At 32.8% G+C, this 14,531-nt stretch overlaps 1 protein-coding gene and 1 non-coding gene across 3 annotated transcripts in view; both read left to right on the top strand.

Moving 5' to 3' along the window:
- LOC114285001 (uncharacterized) overlaps window positions 1-11,552 on the top strand; it is a 100,950-nt gene extending 89,398 nt beyond the window's left edge. The window contains exon 5 of one of the 2 annotated variants that reach the window (XR_014339357.1): window positions 11,353-11,552. This is a non-coding gene — a transcript (uncharacterized LOC114285001). The remainder of the gene's footprint in view (window positions 1-11,352) is intronic. The other variant, XR_014339358.1, reaches the window with a different exon arrangement.
- Window positions 11,553-13,465: 1,913 nt separating this feature from the next.
- Window positions 13,466-14,294, top strand: LOC145799228 (receptor-like protein EIX2). The gene is made up of 2 exons (XM_082888763.1): window positions 13,466-13,878; window positions 13,958-14,294. The coding sequence occupies exons 1-2, from the start codon at window positions 13,466-13,468 to the stop codon at window positions 14,292-14,294; spliced, it is 750 nt and encodes a 249-aa protein (XP_082744889.1).
- The last annotated feature ends 237 nt before the right edge of the window (window positions 14,295-14,531 follow it).

Genomic DNA, 14,531 nt, shown 5'->3' with positions numbered 1-14,531 from the left:
TTTACATGCCAGGCGACGTATTTGGCACAATCCTTCTTTCTGTGTCTGGGCTTGCCACAAAAGAAACAACCATCCTGCACTTTCTGTTTCTTTGGTTCCGGACCCTTAGGATCAGCAGCTTCCTTTCCCTTATGCTTTCATTTGCCCGTATGCTTGGAGGTGCTTGCCAGATCAGCACTTTCAGTCCTTTCTTGCTTCAATCTCTCTTCCTCTTGCACACAAAATGAAATGAGCTCATTGAGAGTCCATTTCTCCTTCTGGCAGTTACAACTGACCTTAAATTGGTTAAATTGTGTAGGAAGAGAGATAAGAACTAAATGCACGAGCAAATCATCAAATAGGTAGAGCTTTAGTGCCTTAAGTTTTGAAGCAAGATGAGACATTTCCATGATGTACTCGCGAACATTACCCTTGCCTTTATACTTTATTGAAATCAAGCTGGCTAAAAGCGTGCTTGTTTCAGCCTTATCATTTTTAGCAAAACGCTTTTGAATTTCTGAAAGAAATTCACCGGCAACGGTAACATCCTCTATTATTGCACCCCGAAAGACTTCTGGAATCCCACGCTTCATGATCATAAGACTTAGCCTGTTAGAACGATCCCACTTTTCAAAGTACACAATTTCCTCAGGAGTACTTTGTTCAGTGAGAGCATTCGGTTTTGGCATTCTTAATGCCAAGTTTATGTCCATGCAGCCGAGAACAATCAATATGTTCTCTTTCCAATCCTTAAAGTTTGTTCCATTTAACATTGGAACATTGTTCATGTTGGCAGAGATTAAAGTAGTTGACATTAAAGCTGAATAGAAAATAAAATAAAAGGAATAAACAATCATGCTCGCATTAAGTAACCAAACAGATAATCTCTAAATAAATTAATGTAATGACAACATCTCAAGATACCTAGTACAACATTAATACCAAGCCTTTGGGTAGTGATATTAACTGTAAGTGGTATTCTTGTTGTAATGAGCAAACATTGACAATAAGTTATGTCAAATAACAAATCTATCTTTTGATGGATTTATTATTCACATTAGGTTTCCTTGACAATTGACACATGTTTATCACCACAAAATGTGTGTGTAATTTTGCCAAGTATGAATCATGTCTTTGGACCGATAAATACCCGCATGAGATACACATACATGAACATCAAAACAGTCCATATAAAACAATCTAGACAAGAGAGAGCACTTTGGTGACATCTTGTTTTAATTAACTTATATTTAGAATGTTAGAAAATTAAAATTCCACTGTAAATGTTGTATGAAATTTACTTTAAATTTAAAGATTTCTGAATGTGTTGCCCCTCATATATGTTATATACATTTCAGCAAACCCAATTATATACATATATATATATATATATAATTGAGGGGTCCAATTTTTTTTTTTAAAAAAAAAAAAAAACACAAAACACAAAACACAAAACACATGCATCAAGGAAAAGAAAACTCCAAATCAATTCGTTAACCAGAAAATAATAACATAATGGTATGCTGATTCACACACCCAGGAAAACTACACATGCACCCAAGAACCAATCAAACCGCATGAAAATTAAATATAGATACATGATATAAATATATTAACACATGCATTTAAGAGATGAAGAAGCTGCCCAAAAAAAAAAAAAAAAAAAAAAAAAAAAACAAACCACAAAGCACATGCATGGATGATTATTAAATTCCAAAAAACAAGCCACATCTGTATTGTGAAAAAGAACACAAAAAACAGTTTTGTCTCTGTTTCATACATTCAGGAAAAACAATGCAGAAACCAAACGGTACACGTTTTTTTTTTTTTAAATATAGATACATGAAATAAATATATCATGTATGCACTTATTTACCCACTGCCCATCCGAATCAGTTTACAATTTTTTTCAGAAAACAGATCACCATTTTCCCAAAAACAAACAGAAAATACATAATTTGCATTAATAAGAAAAACAGAATCTGATTCCAGGAAACTAACTAAGATGAATAATAGCATATCAATTCTGATAATACACATGATATATATGCTCTGATACCAATTGTAAACAAAATTTCAGAACATGAAACTTTATGTTTTGGATCATCTACCATGTGAATCATCAAGAAATCAAGACAAAAACTTACCCGAATCCGTCGATGAACGGTTAAACGGAAGCGTGATTATCAATAAACCCTTTGTTATTGATTTTGTTATTGCCTTCTAATCCTTTCCCTTTTGGTGCCTTATGTTTCTCCTTGAGAGGATTTAGAAGAAAAATGGCAGTTCTACTCCATTGGAAGGAATAGGAACCATAACCTTTTAAGGTTTGAAATTGGTTTTCAAAATGAAACGGTGTGGCAGTTTAAAGAAGGAAAACCAACTTAACCAATATGTTTTAATTTCTATTTCTACCCCTCATAGAAATAGAAATTACTCAAATAGTATCTACACATTAGGTCCATAACACATATACCCTTAAGCCTATTAACTAAATTGAATCACTTAAATTGTAGGCTTCTTATAAATGATAACACCACATTTAAATATGTGGTCCCATTGAGACATTATCTAACAATTTTTTTTTTTTAAATATAGATACATGAAATAAATATATCATGTATGCACTTATTTACCCACTACCCATCCGAATCAGTTTACATTTTTTTTTTCCAGAAAACAGATCACCATTTTCCCAAAAACAAACAGAAAATACATAATTTGCATTAATAAGAAAAACAGAATCTGATTTCAGGAAACTAACTAAGATGAATAATAGCATATCAAATCTGATAATACACATGATATATATGCTTTGATACCAATTGTAAACAAAATTTCAGAACATGAAACTTTATGTTTTGGATCATCTACCATGTGAATCATCAAGAAATCAAGACAAAAACTTACCCGAATCCATCGATGAACGGTTAAACGGAAGCGTGATTATCAATAAACCCTTTGTTATTGATTTTGTTATTGCCTTCTAATCCTTTCCCTTTTGGTGCCTTATTTTTCTCCTTAAGAGGATTTAGAAGAAAAATGGAAGCTCTACTCCATTGGAAGGAATAGGGACCATAACCTTTTAAGGTTTGAAATTGGTTTTCAAAATGAAACGGTGTGGCAGTTTAAAGAAGGAAAACCAACTTAGCCAATATGTTTTAATTTCTATTTCTGCCCCTCATAGAAATAGAAATTACTCAACTAGTATCTACACATTAGGTCCATAACACATATACCCTTAAGCCTATTAACTAAATTGAATCACTTAAATTGTAGACTTCTTATAAATGATAACACCACATTTAAATATGTGGTCCCATTGAGACATTATCTAACAATTTTTTTTTTTTTAAATATAGATACATGAAATAAATATATCATGTATGCACTTATTTACCCACTGCCCATCCGAATCAATTTACATTTTTTTTTCTTCAGAAAACAGATCACCATTTTCCCAAAAACAAACAGAAAATACATAATTTGCATTAATAAGAAAAACAGAATCTGATTCCAGGAAACTAACTAAGATGAATAATAGCATATCAATTCTGATAATACACATGATATATATGCTCTGATACCAATTGTAAACAAAATTTCAGAACATGAAACTTTATGTTTTGGATCATCTACCATGTGAATCATCTAGAAATCAAGACAAAAACTTACCCGAATCCATCGATGAACGGTTAAACGGAAGCGTGATTATCAATAAACCCTTTGTTATTGATTTTGTTATTGCCTTCTAATCCTTTCCCTTTTGGTGCCTTATGTTTCTCCTTGAGAGGATTTAGAAGAAAAATGGCAGTTCTACTCCATTGGAAGGAATAGGGACCATAACCTTTTAAGGTTTGAAATTGGTTTTCAAAATGAAACGGTGTGGCAGTTTAAAGAAGGAAAACCAACTTAGCCAATATGTTTTAATTTCTATTTCTGCCCCTCATAGAAATAGAAATTACTCAACTAGTATCTACACATTAGGTCCATAACACATATACCCTTAAGCCTATTAACTAAATTGAATCACTTAAATTGTAGGCTTCTTATAAATGATAACACCACATTTAAATATGTGGTCCCATTGAGACATTATCTAACATGTGTAACTAGTAGTAGTTGTTGGGCTTGAGCTTGGATTTTGTGGGCTTGGTAATTGGTTGTTAGATAGACTTTGTTGACTTTCTACCTATTGTGAGTTAGTAGTTTGTTTGTGAAATAATATTCCTTATATTGTAATTAGCAGTTGACCTGCATTACACAGATTAATTTTTCTAAACAATATTTTATAAAATTAAGTTAAATTACTTATATATGTCTATATAAATTATTGAAAAAATTACCAAAAAAAAAAAAATCCAAGATTTGTCCCTCTTCTCATAAATCAAATTTTGAGTTTTTAATTTTTTCAATTTAAACCCTCTACTTTTATCAAACAAAACTAACAGTGAAGGTTATTTTAGTCATATTCTCATTTAGATTTGTTAAAAAAAAAAAATAAAATTTCGTATTCAGATCACTACCCACCACGATAATAAGGATAAAAATCAAACCCAAATAAGGTAACAAAAATCGAGAGAGAGTAAGAATGGCAATGGGCCGGGTCGGGGCCGGGGCCGGGGATCACCCTCCCCGTCCCCGATCCCCGAATGTAGGAATTTTCTCGTCCCCGGCCCCGATCCCCGAGGGGGAGTCTATCACCGCCCCCACTCCCGTATCCTAACGGGGATTGGGTTTCCCCGACCCCGAAAATTCCCCGACCAAAAATAAAAAAACAACAAACACATTCAATAATAGAGGTTCAACATATATATCAACAACAACAACAATCGTATCTCTTCATCATCTTAAACAACAGAATTCAGAGCTATATTCAACAGATTTGAGCCCAAATATATATTTAACACTAGATTTAACATATATATAACAGATCGAACAGATCTGAGCTCAAAAAAAAAAAAAAATTAACACATTCAGAGAGAGACGACTGCAATCGGTGACGATGGAGAGACAACGATGATGGAGAGGAGGGACGACGATGATGGGGAGAAAGGACAGTGGCGATGGGGAGGAGGGACAGCGGACAGCGGCAAATCGGCGATGGGGAGGAGAGACAGCGGTGATGGAGGGACGACGACAATTAGCGGTGATGAGAGGAGGGAGATCGCTGCCGATGCCGTGAGACCAACTGGTAGAGAGAGAGAGAGAGAGGGAGAGAGGCTGACGTTGAGACTCAGAAAAATGAAATGAATTAGGTGAGTAAGAGAGGCAGACTAACATATATATATGGAGAATATTCAGGGAATATTCGGGATTTATGCGGGGGGTAATTTGGGGCGGGGCGCGGCGGGGCCAGGGCCAGCGTAACCTATCCCCGTCCCCGGCCCGAAAACCATCGGGGATTCAATTTTCAATACCATCCCCGGCCCTACGGGAGTAATTTTCGGAGAAAATCCGTTCTAATCGGGGTCGGGGGATCGGGTCCCCGTCGGGCCGGGTTTAAATTTCCATCCCTAAGAGAGAGGGGTGTTGATCAAGATCAGTCACGTGAAAATGAAGGATTATTCGACGATAAAGATCTAATAAAAACATAAAAAGGGGAGTCAATCGGTGGAAGGAGAGGAGCAGGAAGAGTAGGGCAGTGAAAGCGAAAGATGATAGCGAGGGGTTTATCCTCTGTGGGCAAGTACAATGGATTAATCATGATCAGATAAATGCTTGATAAAAATGGTGGTACGATTTGATGTGGTCAAGTTGAAAGCTAGGTTTTGATAATACAAGTAAAAAAGTGACATGTGTCCGGTTAAAATTTATAAGTTATCGAAAATAAAATTTTCTGTTACATAAGTTAACAAAAATAAACGGAGGATAAAATTGTATCTAATTTAGAAGTTTAGGGTTTAAATTGAAAAATTAAAAAATTAAGGTTTAATTTGTGAAAACGATCAAATTTTGGAGTGTTTTTTTTTATTTATTTATAATTTTTCTTAAGTTATTTTTAGAAATATGTTATGATGTGTTCATTCTAAAAGAATAATATTAATTTTATCATGATATAAAATGTAACATAAATAAATGTGTATAATAATTTTATTTATGTATATATATTTATGTGTACATATGTATAAAATTATTTAACAAATATATTGCAAAATTTTATATATAATAATTTTAGTTGAATTATTTATGTATATATTTATTTGTGCATATGTATAAAACTATTTAAAAAATATATTACGAAATTTTGTACTAAATTACAATATAATAAAATAAATATTCATTTAAAATTAAAAATAATGATTAAATTGGAGAAAAAAATCATTTAAATTTAAAGAATGATTTTAATTATTTATTTTGATAATCTTAGCCATATTGCTCTAAAAAGTTTTCCTTAAATAAATATATAATAATTTTATTTCAATTATTTATGTGTATTTTAATAATCTTAACCCTATTGTACTATAAAAGTGTAACTGAAATAAATATATATTACGATTTTATATGACATTAAATTATAACATAATAAAATATACACTCATTTTGACATTAATAACAATAGTTAAATTGAAAGAAAAATTAGTAACATAAAATTAAAAGTGTTTCTAATTATTTATTTATTTTTTTATTCATTTGGATATAAAAATATGTAGAAATGGAAGTTATGGACATTTTATTTAAAAAAATTAAATATGAGTATGTTGAGTTTAGATTAAGAAAAAAATAGATAGATTAATTATGTTGAGTATTGATTTTTCTTTAATATCATATTGTATATAATTATATATATAGGTATATAAAGTTTAAATTAAATATAAATCTTTCCTAATAAACAACTTAATCTTGAGTAGAAAATTCATTATAAATTAACAATAAAATATGAATTTGGTAGATGAAAAAATAAGAAATATATTTAATTTTAATATAAAAATTGAGTACTTGAATAAAAGTGAGAAAAATAGAAGAAAACTAATTTGTAAAATATTTTTAGTACGTATAATTTTATTAAGTTTTATTTATGGGTAGTTCAAATTAGTCTTTCAAATATTAGATTTTTAGAAATAATTAGGTATAGGCATATGTTGCATAATATTAAAAAAAAAAAAGAAAAAAAAGGAAAAGAAGAAGAAGTGAAGAAAGATGCATCACATAGAAGAGAAAAAAAAAATGAGGGTAAACATTATTCTTAATAATATATATATTATTTATATGATGGTATGGTCAGTCCCTATTGATAGAGCTGAGCAAGGAATCCGTGAAATCCGTAATCCGATCCAGTCCAGTCCAATCCGATAGGTTTGGATTAGTTTTTTGAATCCGTGGTTCGGTTCCGGATTGAAAAATTAAAAATCCGTAGTACACGGATTGGTTCCGGATTGAATCCCACGGTTCCGGATTGGAACCGATCCGTACCGTATACAAATAGTATATATTTTTATTATACATCCTCCCCCATAGTATCTTCTCTTATTCTATATAAAATCTAAACTCAAACCTAAAACCGTATAATATCTTCTTTTATTACTTTTGTTTGTTAGTTTTTAGTTTTAATTTGTAATGGTTTAAATACTTATGGTGAAATCAGTTTTCTTATGGTTGTTTAAATTCTAGCACAGTATGTTACTATTATAGAAATAGATGTTGCTATTGTGGAACTAATATAGCGCTATGTTTATATTTTTATGAAATTAAAGTGTTATATATATTTTTTTGTTATTTAATTATGTGAATCCGTGGTCCTAAACCGATCCAATCCGTATTTAAATGGATTGGTTCGGATTGGTTTCATGATTTAAACGGATTGGATTGGTTCCAATTTTTCAAGAACCGTAGATAACGAATTGGTCCTGGTTTTACCCCAATCCGGTCCAATCCGAACCATGCTCACCCCTACCTATTGATTGACAATGAGAAAAAAGAAAAGAGATAATTGACGAATCTTATGCTTATACTTTTGTTTAAACATTTTAATTTCAATAATTAATATATATTTATTATAAAAATTTAAATAAATTAAACTTATTTATGAAATTGTTGTTCATAAATGAGATGGGTAAATTGGAAAAAAATATATTATTATGTGGAATTAAAATTTTTGGGAACAATTCATAAAAAATAGGACTTAGTTGTTTATATTGAAATTTTAGAGGACTCAATGGTAATTTTTACAGCAAAATAACACTTATCGGTAATTTTTTTAAAATCATACTTGCGATCCATCATTTAAAAAAAAAAAATGCTAATGAAATCTTGTAACTATAAATATTAGATCAATTTATTTATTTTTTTTAATAGATGATTTACATGTAAAGTCTTGCAAAATGAATGATTTAGACTGTTAGAGTGAGATTCATAGTAAACTGTAATGACTCGGATTCTAATTCATATCAGATTGGTATTAATGGGTTGGCAAGTGAACTTTAAATCTTATAATTGCGTATTCTTGGGTGATGTTGGGAACCTTGATTGAAGCATTAACAAAGTGTTTAGGCAAGATTAGATCAAAAGTCCCAAATTTGAGTTTTTATTTTTGACCAGCCTTCACTCTTTTGCCCTTTTATTTTTTCATACTTTGAATTTGGATGTGAGGCTAGAACCATTGGAAAGCTTGTTTTCGGGACTTCGATTTGGACACAAGAACGACCTAAAACGGAGTCCGAACGAGAGCGTTACACCTATTTGAATTCTGAGCGCCTTTGTTGGTTTTCTATAGGGTCGACACCAGTCTGGGAAGGGTCGACCCTCTTATGTTGAAAAATTTGTGTGTTGGTTGCTGGAAAATAAGGTCGACCCCCTCTTATCTAAGGGCTGACTCTCCCTTGCTTGTGCCAGATTGTCTTTTCTACCTAAAGGGTCGACCCCCCTGCCCGAAGGGTCGACCCCAGCATGTTATTTCCAGAATTTTTGGGTCCGAATGGGCCCTACTTTTGGGGGTTTTGGAATTATTCTTTGCATTGAACTTAGGGCTACTTTTCTACTACTATAAATAGACCCAACACTCTTCTCTCTCATGATTTTCTCCTCCCCTTTCCTCTCAAACCGTGAGCCTCTCTCATCTCTCTCTAAACCCAACTTTTTCCCACTTAGATTGCTAGATCTACTCATCTAGAAGCATCTTCTCACCTAGGTCCCTTGAGGAAGGTTGTAGAGCGCGCCAAGGGCTTTCAATCCGTCCAAGCGGATCGTGTTTTCGTTGAAGTCGAAACTTCAGGTTTCTCTCTCTTCTTACTTAAGGTAGGGATTTTCCTTGCTTCTCTTCAATAATATCTTGTGCATAGATGTGTGATAATTTCTATTGCATAAAACCCTTATTTTGAGGACATTTTTATAAAAGACATGTGAAGGAAGCTAGGGTTTTTAATTTATGGAAGTTGAATTGATGATTTAAATGAAATATAAAATGTTTGGGTTATGAGAATGTGGTTTTGTGTCAAATAGTAAAAAGCCCTAATTTATGTTTAACCCTAGTTATGAAATCTACATTGGGAATGAAGAAAGCTTCAATTGAAATTTGATTTATGAAATTAAGTTTATGTTTTGTAGAGTTGAATAGATAATGATAAATAAAGGTTGGAAAATAACTATTGTATAGAAAGGTTATTTTGAAGAAATTAAGATGAGTAATTAAATCAATTAATTGGAGATAATTTATGAAGATTATTGTGTTATGAAATTGAGTATGAAGATTTGATAATTTTGTGGAAAAGTTAAAAGACCATTGAAATATAAGAATTGAGAATGCTTCTAAAAATGCACCAAATGCTCTTAGTGGATGTGTTATTGGATGAATTTTGTGATAAAAATAATGAATGTTATTGTTGGTTTTGTTGGGATTGTAACAATGAATGACTTGATGAATACTAGAGAATGGTGGAAAATAATGATTACGTGTTCTTGAGCTAATAAGTAATAGAAATGATGAATGAATGTGTTGGCTTTGCCCACAATTCATAATGAGCAATGACTTAAGAAATTGATGGATTGTAATGTTACCTTGGGGTCTGTTTCCTGCTGTATTTGAGCTGGCAAAGCATGACGCTTAATAAAGGTTCCGTCTTCATTCCGGAGTAGCGCCTGATAAAGCGTGAGGGTTGATGAAATGTGTAAAGGTTCTGCATTCCTTCTGGCTTGTGACCGGTAAAGCGTGTGGTACGATGTTAAGGCTTGGTAATGGAGCTGGTGTCCAATTTGGATTGTATGGAATGATTATAACGAGATTTGTACTTGTGTTTGAGATAATGGAAAGTGAATAATCTTGATTGGGTAAAGTCGAATATATGGAATTGCATGGGTTCTTTTTATGTGGATTATAATGGGTTGTGATGTGTTGTGATATGTAGGAAGATGACTCGTGGATATGTTTATACTTTTAGGTAAAGTTAACAAGGGATTCTTGAAAAGACTTTTTTTTTGGAAATTATATTTGACTGATACAAAAACAAATGAAAGGGTTTTTCTTTGAAAAGTTTTCATGAATTTCTTTATGAGAATGGTATTACCTATATGTATTGTAATTTGTGTATGAAAAGAACACAACAAATTTATGTTTATATCACTCTTTAGCATTTCATGATCACATGCATCTAAGGACCTTATTGTTTAGAATCAGGGAAGATTCCTACTGGACTTCGTGTTCATCCCAATTATTTTAACCATTTTTCAGGAACGAAGTTTGGAACGCCGGATTGAGGATTGAAGAGTTTATTCTCTCTTATTTGCCATAGCATAAATGAAAGATGTTTGTTGTGATGAGAGATTCTTGTGTAATTCAATGGGAACCTTGACTTATATTATTGTTGTATTTATTCGAGAAGGAATAATATTATTGTTACTCCATGTAATGAGTAGTTGTAATTATAATTGTAGTTAATAAAATTGACTTGTACGGAAGGTTTTGGTTATATTTTCGAGTAATAAAACTTGGGGCGTGACATAAACCCTACGAGGGCCCAACACCACCCTAAAAAAAAAAAAAATTAAAAAATGACGAGCAATGGTATGCTTTATAAAAGAAATATCAGGAAAAATTTTGCAAAAATTATTCACTCTTGGATTAGTTTGTGATGTTTTGTTGTATGTTATGCAATCACATACAATAAGTTACAACCTATCAATTATAGAGCACTATAAGACAACATAAGATTTCAAAATTAAAACATACTTACATTAAACTAGTTATCAACTAAATTAAATTATTTCTTAATCTTCATAAAACGTTTCATAATATTTTATATATATATATATATATTATAAAACCTAGCATTACTAAAAAATGACTCCATAAATGTTACAAAATGTTTTATTTTAAATTTTCATGATGTGTTACAACTTGTACATCTTCTCTGATGCTCATACAATTAATCATTTCTGTAGATGAACAACCACGACAATTATATCATGTGCAATATTCATATCAATTTCTCCTTAATCAATTCCAGACGTGCAATTCTCATCACTTTCCTTTCCATGGTGTCTTTGCTCAACAATTTCAACATGGCCACCGCTGACAATGTGACCAATATGATCAAATGCATAGAGACAGAGAAGGAAACACTTTTTGCCTTCAAACAAGGCCTCAACAATTCTTCAAATAGGCTTTCTTCTTGGACATGCAATGGTTGCTGCCAATGGAGTGGCGTTGAATGCAACAAGACATCTAGACATGTCATCAAGCTTGATCTGAGAAACTTATGGTTGGGTGGTGATATAAACTCTTTTGCTTCATTCGAAATATTTAGAGTATTTAGATCTAAGCTCAAATGATTTTATAGGAACTTCAATTTTTGAATTCATCAGTATGCTTAAGAACTTGAGATACCTTAATCTCTCATCGGCATCATTCTGTGTAGAGATTCCACCTCAGGTTGGAAATCTATCAAACCTGAATTATCTTGATCTCTCTTCTGAATTTCATGGATTACGCACTGCAAACTTGTGATGGGTTTCCAGTCTTTCTTCTTTGCATTACCTTAACATGGGAAGAGTAAAAATCCACATTACAAAAGATTGGTTACAGGAAGTTAATATGCTTCATTCTCTTGTGGAGTTACATTTGCCATGGTGTGGTCTTTAGAGCCTTCCAATCTCACTTCCATTCATCAACTTTACTTTGCTTTTAGTCCTTGATATCTCAGGTAATTCATTTAACTCTTCAATTTCTCACTGGATATTTAATCTTACAAGACTAAGAACACTTGATCTCAGCTTGAACTCTTTCCAAGGTACCATTTCTAGTGAAATTGTTAATTTGATTTTTCTGGAATACCTTTATATGTCTCGTAGTGGGAATTTTGAAGGTTGGACACCGAGATATTTGGAAAATCTTTGCAATTTAAAGTTCTTATCCTTTTCGGAAAACAATTTCAATGATTCCATGAATGAATTTTTTAGTGGATTATTGGACTGTCTTAACAATAGCTTGGTGTCACTCAATTTAATTCTTAATTCGCTTGGTGTGGAATTGCCTGATTCATTAGGAATACTTGAGAATTTGTAACAACTTGACCTCAGTTGGAATTCTTTTTGGGGTTCAATTCCAACTTCAATTGGAAATATGTTGTCATTGCAATATTTGGACCTCGGATTCAATAATATGAATGGAACAATTCCTGAAAGTTTTGGAAAACTCTCAATCCTCCATAAGTTGGATCTCTACGGGAATCCATGAAAAGGTGTCATAACAGAAGTTCATTTGATGAATCTTACAAGATTAAAGGATATAATCATAGCACCAGAGACAGAAACATGCTTGGTTTTCAATGTTACATATGAATGGATTCCCCCTTTTAGGCTCAAATCTCTTGATCTACAAAACTGCCTGGTTGGTCCCAGATTTTCTGTATGGCTTCAAGTTTAGAGTGAACTCACTGTAGTGACCCTTAAAAATGTTGGAATGGAGGACAACTTACTTGAAGAATGGCTTTCCAAGATTTCTGCTCAGCTTACCTACTTAGATCTTACTAACAACCAAATCAAACAGAAACTTCCAAAGAAGTTAAATCTTCAAAAATAAATTTTATTGACTTGAGCTATAATCGCTTTGAGGGTCCAGTGCCACTATCCCACTTTTATCTGCAGAGCAACTTGTTTTCAAGATCTATACCATCAAATATTGGCGAACTAATGCCATAGCTGCAATTTTTGTTTCTCTTAGAGAACCTTCTGAATGGAACAAGCCCCTCATCCATCTATACCACGAATAACTTGCTAATACTTTCCCTTAGGACAAACCAATTATCCAGGGAGCTCCCACAGTGTTGGAATGGGTCACAAAACTTGTGGGTCGTAGACATGGCAAACAACAATCTCTCCGGTAGTATTCCAAGTTTAATGGGGGTCAACAGTTCTCTCCATGTGTTAGATTTGAGCCTTAGAGGGTGAAATTCCTTCTTCTTTGTAGAATTGTTCACTTACGAGTATTGATCTCTGAGGAAATAGACTATTTGGAAAGTTACCCTCATGGATAGGAGAGACTATAACTGGACTTATGGTGTTACGATTGCGATCAGACTCTTTTAGCAGAATCATCCCACAACAGTGGTGCAATCTTCCATATCTTCATGTATTAGATCTTGCAAACAACAACATTTCAGGGGTTATTCCCAATTGTTTACACAATTTAACTGCATTGGTTTATGATAATGGTAGTACTGTAGATAAACTCTATTGCTCCAACTATTCACAACACAGTTATATGGAGCGAACAACTTTGGTGGCAAAAGGTAGAGAACTTGAATATGGCTGCACTCTTGTATATGTCAATCTCATTGTTCTTTCTCAAAACAATCTAGTGGGTGAAATGCCTGAAGATATCACAAGCCTCATTATAGTAAGAACCTTAAATCTTTCGTCAAATTGGCTAACAGGAAGAATCCCTGAGAAGATTGGAAACATTAGCTGGTTGGAAACACTCGACCTTTCAAAAAATAAATCTTTTTGGACCCATTCCATAGAGCATCTCATCTTTAACCTTTTTAAGTCACTTGAATCTAACTCACAATAACTTATCAAGAAGAATCCCATTAGGAAACCAACTCCAAACACTCGATGATTCGTCTATTTATGCAGACAACCCTTTATTGTGTGGGTTTCTTCTTCCCACTAAGTGCCCGGGCAATGAAGATCATACATCTAATTCATCTACTTCTGATGGAGGAGGCTCAGAAGGCAATGGTGCTAAGAATGATAACGAAATGCTTTGGTTCTATGTTAGCATGGGCTCTGGATTCCTTGTGGGACTTTGTGGTGTTTGCTTCACTTTATGGATCAAAGAGTCACGGAGAAAAGTTTATTTTCGGTTTGTAGGGATAGCATAGATGTTGTTTATTTTCCTATGTTGGCTATTGTGATAAGGTTTGTAAGGTACATATGATTTGCTATATTTAATAATAAACTTGTTTATGTTGTCACTTATGCTTCGGAAACAGATGCATAACTATAGTTTATTTTCCTATGTTAGCTGTTGTGATAAGGTTTGTAAACTAAATGTGATTAGGAGTTACGTTTGCTACTAAACTTGTTATGTTGTCACCAAAGCTTTTTGAACAGAGGAG

The sequence above is a fragment of the Camellia sinensis genome, chromosome 9, assembly GCF_055761805.1.
Source record: "Camellia sinensis isolate YWXY chromosome 9, ASM5576180v1, whole genome shotgun sequence".
Lineage (NCBI taxonomy): Eukaryota > Viridiplantae > Streptophyta > Magnoliopsida > Ericales > Theaceae > Camellia > Camellia sinensis.
Note: the sequence above shows the minus strand (reverse complement) of the source record. Positions and strands in the feature narration are given on the sequence as shown.

What these genes read in the sequence shown, in the direction of transcription:
- LOC145799228 (XM_082888763.1), top strand. Translation starts at nt 13,466, where the DNA reads ATGGTGTTACGATTGCGATCAGACTCTTTTAGCAGAATCATCCCACAA. An exon ending in AAGATTGGAAACATTAGCTG is followed by an intron (nt 13,879 to 13,957) that starts GTTGGAAACACT and finishes AACCTTTTTAAG; the next exon opens with TCACTTGAATCTAACTCACA.